Source organism: Sinocyclocheilus anshuiensis, unplaced genomic scaffold (genome assembly GCF_001515605.1).
Source record: "Sinocyclocheilus anshuiensis isolate Anshui unplaced genomic scaffold, SAMN03320099.WGS_v1.1 scaffold184, whole genome shotgun sequence".
NCBI classification, from domain to species: Eukaryota; Metazoa; Chordata; class Actinopteri; order Cypriniformes; family Cyprinidae; genus Sinocyclocheilus; species Sinocyclocheilus anshuiensis.
Window position 1 is genome coordinate 596634 of NW_015557077.1, and position 2849 is coordinate 599482.

The 2849-nt window shown below is 34.5% G+C and overlaps 1 protein-coding gene across 1 annotated transcript in view; it reads left to right on the top strand.

The window, feature by feature from the left end:
- LOC107676813 (solute carrier family 22 member 17-like) overlaps positions 1–2849 on the top strand; it is a 12335-nt gene that overhangs the window by 6517 nt on the left and 2969 nt on the right. The window contains exons 5-7 of the mRNA XM_016471495.1: positions 748–854; positions 973–1081; positions 2038–2261. Of these exons, the coding sequence (XP_016326981.1) occupies positions 748–854; positions 973–1081; positions 2038–2261 (440 nt within the window). The remainder of the gene's footprint in view (positions 1–747; positions 855–972; positions 1082–2037; positions 2262–2849) is intronic.

The following is a 2849-nucleotide window of genomic DNA, read 5'->3' on the forward strand; positions in this document are numbered from 1 at the left end:
TATATATATATGTGTATGTATAGATTTTTTTCTCAAATAATCAAAAACTTTTTTTTTGCCATGGTACCAAAATTGGTACTGAAAATTTTACATTTATGCATTTGGCCGATGTTTTTATGCAAAGTGACTTAAATTGCTTTCAGGGTTTTTAATCAACATGTGCTTTGTCATGCTCTACTGTTTGAGGTGCATGAGTTCACAAAACAATATTCAGATCAGAAATCCAAACAAAAAGTTTGCACTTAGTTATAATGTAGACCATAAGAAAGCACTGACCTGATAATGGAAGTGACCTTTCTATGACCTGAAACAGATCCCTGAAACCAGTTCTATGAGCTGCTTTCTGAAAAACACATTTGCAGGTGATTAATTTGATGCATAATGTTACGTAAACACAGTTTCCTGCAGGCCAGGCCTTCAGTGCAGTGGATAATATCTCTTGTGTTATTAAACGCTGTAGCAGCTGGGAACAGGAGGCTTTTCAACACTTCATCAGCCTAAATGCAAAGCGACTGCTCCTTCAGCATCATTCAGAAATACTGATCTGAAATCCCCTGTGAAGCTTCAGAGCTTTGAGTGCAGCCGGCGCACATTATCGCTCGTTAGTAATGATGAATCATCTTGGTTTCTGTGACTACCAGATGCTGTCGCTTCTCCCAGTTGTGCTGTTTGTTGAGCAGATGATCCTATTAATGCACGAAGCTGCTCTTTTAGCTGGCATTTAAAGATGTGTTTGTTTGTCTTCAGGATCCCGGGAGTGTTTCCCGAATCGCCGCGCTGGCTTCTGCTCTCCGAGAGAACGGGAGACATGAATTCCTTCAGCGAGCGGCAGAGAGATGACGACAGCTTCTCGGGTCAGTTTAAAAATACCTTGCTCTTGTTGACGCTGGAGAATGCTTCCAAACACAGTTTCTGCCGGAGGTTTTCGTCTAATATTAGTTCACAAACTGTGCATTCTTGTGTCTGATGCAGAGTTGGACACGGAGTCGTCCTCGTCTCCTAGACGTCCTCATCTGTCTTTCCCAGAGCTGCTTCATAGCAGAAACATCTGGAAAAACCTGTGTGTGCTGGGATTCACTTCGTAAGTCATTCCTGCTGATAAACTTCTTGCCTAGTGTGCTTAAATGATCAGGTTTTGGGTGTTAGAGTAAAGTAACGTCAAAATAGCAAAACTTATTTATTTTCAGTTGAATGTCATGTTTGACAATGGAGAAATATGGTGGATCCAACCTGCAGAAATTAAAAATAAATCAAATAATAATACATGTAATAAAAAATAAAGGAATAAATGACTTGCTAAAAATAAAATAATTTTTTTGATATAATTTTGTCCTGAATACATTTTTATTTTCCCCCTTCACTGATTGTTTACATATTTATTGTTAATTGTATTTTTATTCTTTTAATTGTATATTTATTTATGCATTAATTTATTAATGTATGCATATATGTGACCCTGGAGCACAAAAGCAGTCTGAAGTCGCTGGGGTATATTTGTAGCAATAGCCAACAATACATTGTATGGGTCAAAATTATAGGTTTGTCTTTTATGCCAAAAATCATTAGGATATTAAGTAAAGATCATGTTCCATCAAGATATTTTGTAAATTTCCTACTGTAAATATATCAAAACTTAATTTTTGATTAGTAATATGCATTGCTAAGAACTTCATTTGGACAACTTTAAAGATGATTTTCTCAATATTTAGATTTTTTTGCACCCTCAGATTCCAGATATTCATATAGTTAGTTGTATCTCGGCCAAATATTGTCCTATCCTAACAAACCATACATCAATGGAAAGCTTATTTATTCAACTTTCAGATGATGCATAAATCTCAATTTCGAAAAATTGACCCTTATGACTGGTTTTGTGCTCCAGGGTCACATTTATTTATTCCCACAAGCATTTATATATTTATTTAAATATTGCCAGATTTATTTCAACATTTACATGTATTTATTCCTATATTCCTGTCTTGTTTGATTGTTAGGTGGCTGGTCTTATCGTATCTTGAAGTGTATTCTTGTGTTCAGGTTCATCTCTCATGGCATCAGTCACTGCTACAGCTCCTTCAGAGGTGATGTCAGAGGATTCACCCCCAGTTTCTATTGGACGTACCTGCTGTCTGTATGTGCAGGGGGCGGGGCCTGGCTGTTGCTCTGGGCAACGGTGGACAGGTTTGGTCGTCGTGGAATTCTTCTTCTAGCCATGACCATGACCGGACTGGCCTCCCTAATCCTGCTCGGACTCATGGACTGTAAGCGTTTTTTGCTCGGGATGTTTTGGTGATATTTTAGCCTAAAATCAAAACAAAGTAAGGTGTTTTTTGTCATTTTTTTATATATACATTTTTTTATAAATTTATGAAATACTAAATTATAATTTAAAAATGTTTTCATAATAAAGAATATATTTTGGGGACTTCTAAGATTGCAGTGATCACTGAGCAATCACTTTTCACCTCAAATTCTCTTTATTGTAATGGATAAAATAAAAAAATCCCATTCATCACAGTAATACCTTTATACAAATCATCCAGGACACAATGATTTTTAAAAAAAATAATTATAATAAACTCATACATTTAAAACAAATACTACTATCCCATAGTAGTACATTGTTAAATAGAATTGTAAGTATTCTATGTACTGTATAAATCTTTTTTTTTACATTCCCATCAGTTAGTATTTGCTTAGATGTTGTGAAAAATGTTCTTTATTGTTAATTATAAATGCATTTAATTGTTGAAAATAATTTCACAATGCAAACAAAGTCTAAAAATAGACTCTCTTTTATGCTTATATATATATATATATATATATATATATATATACACATAATTTTT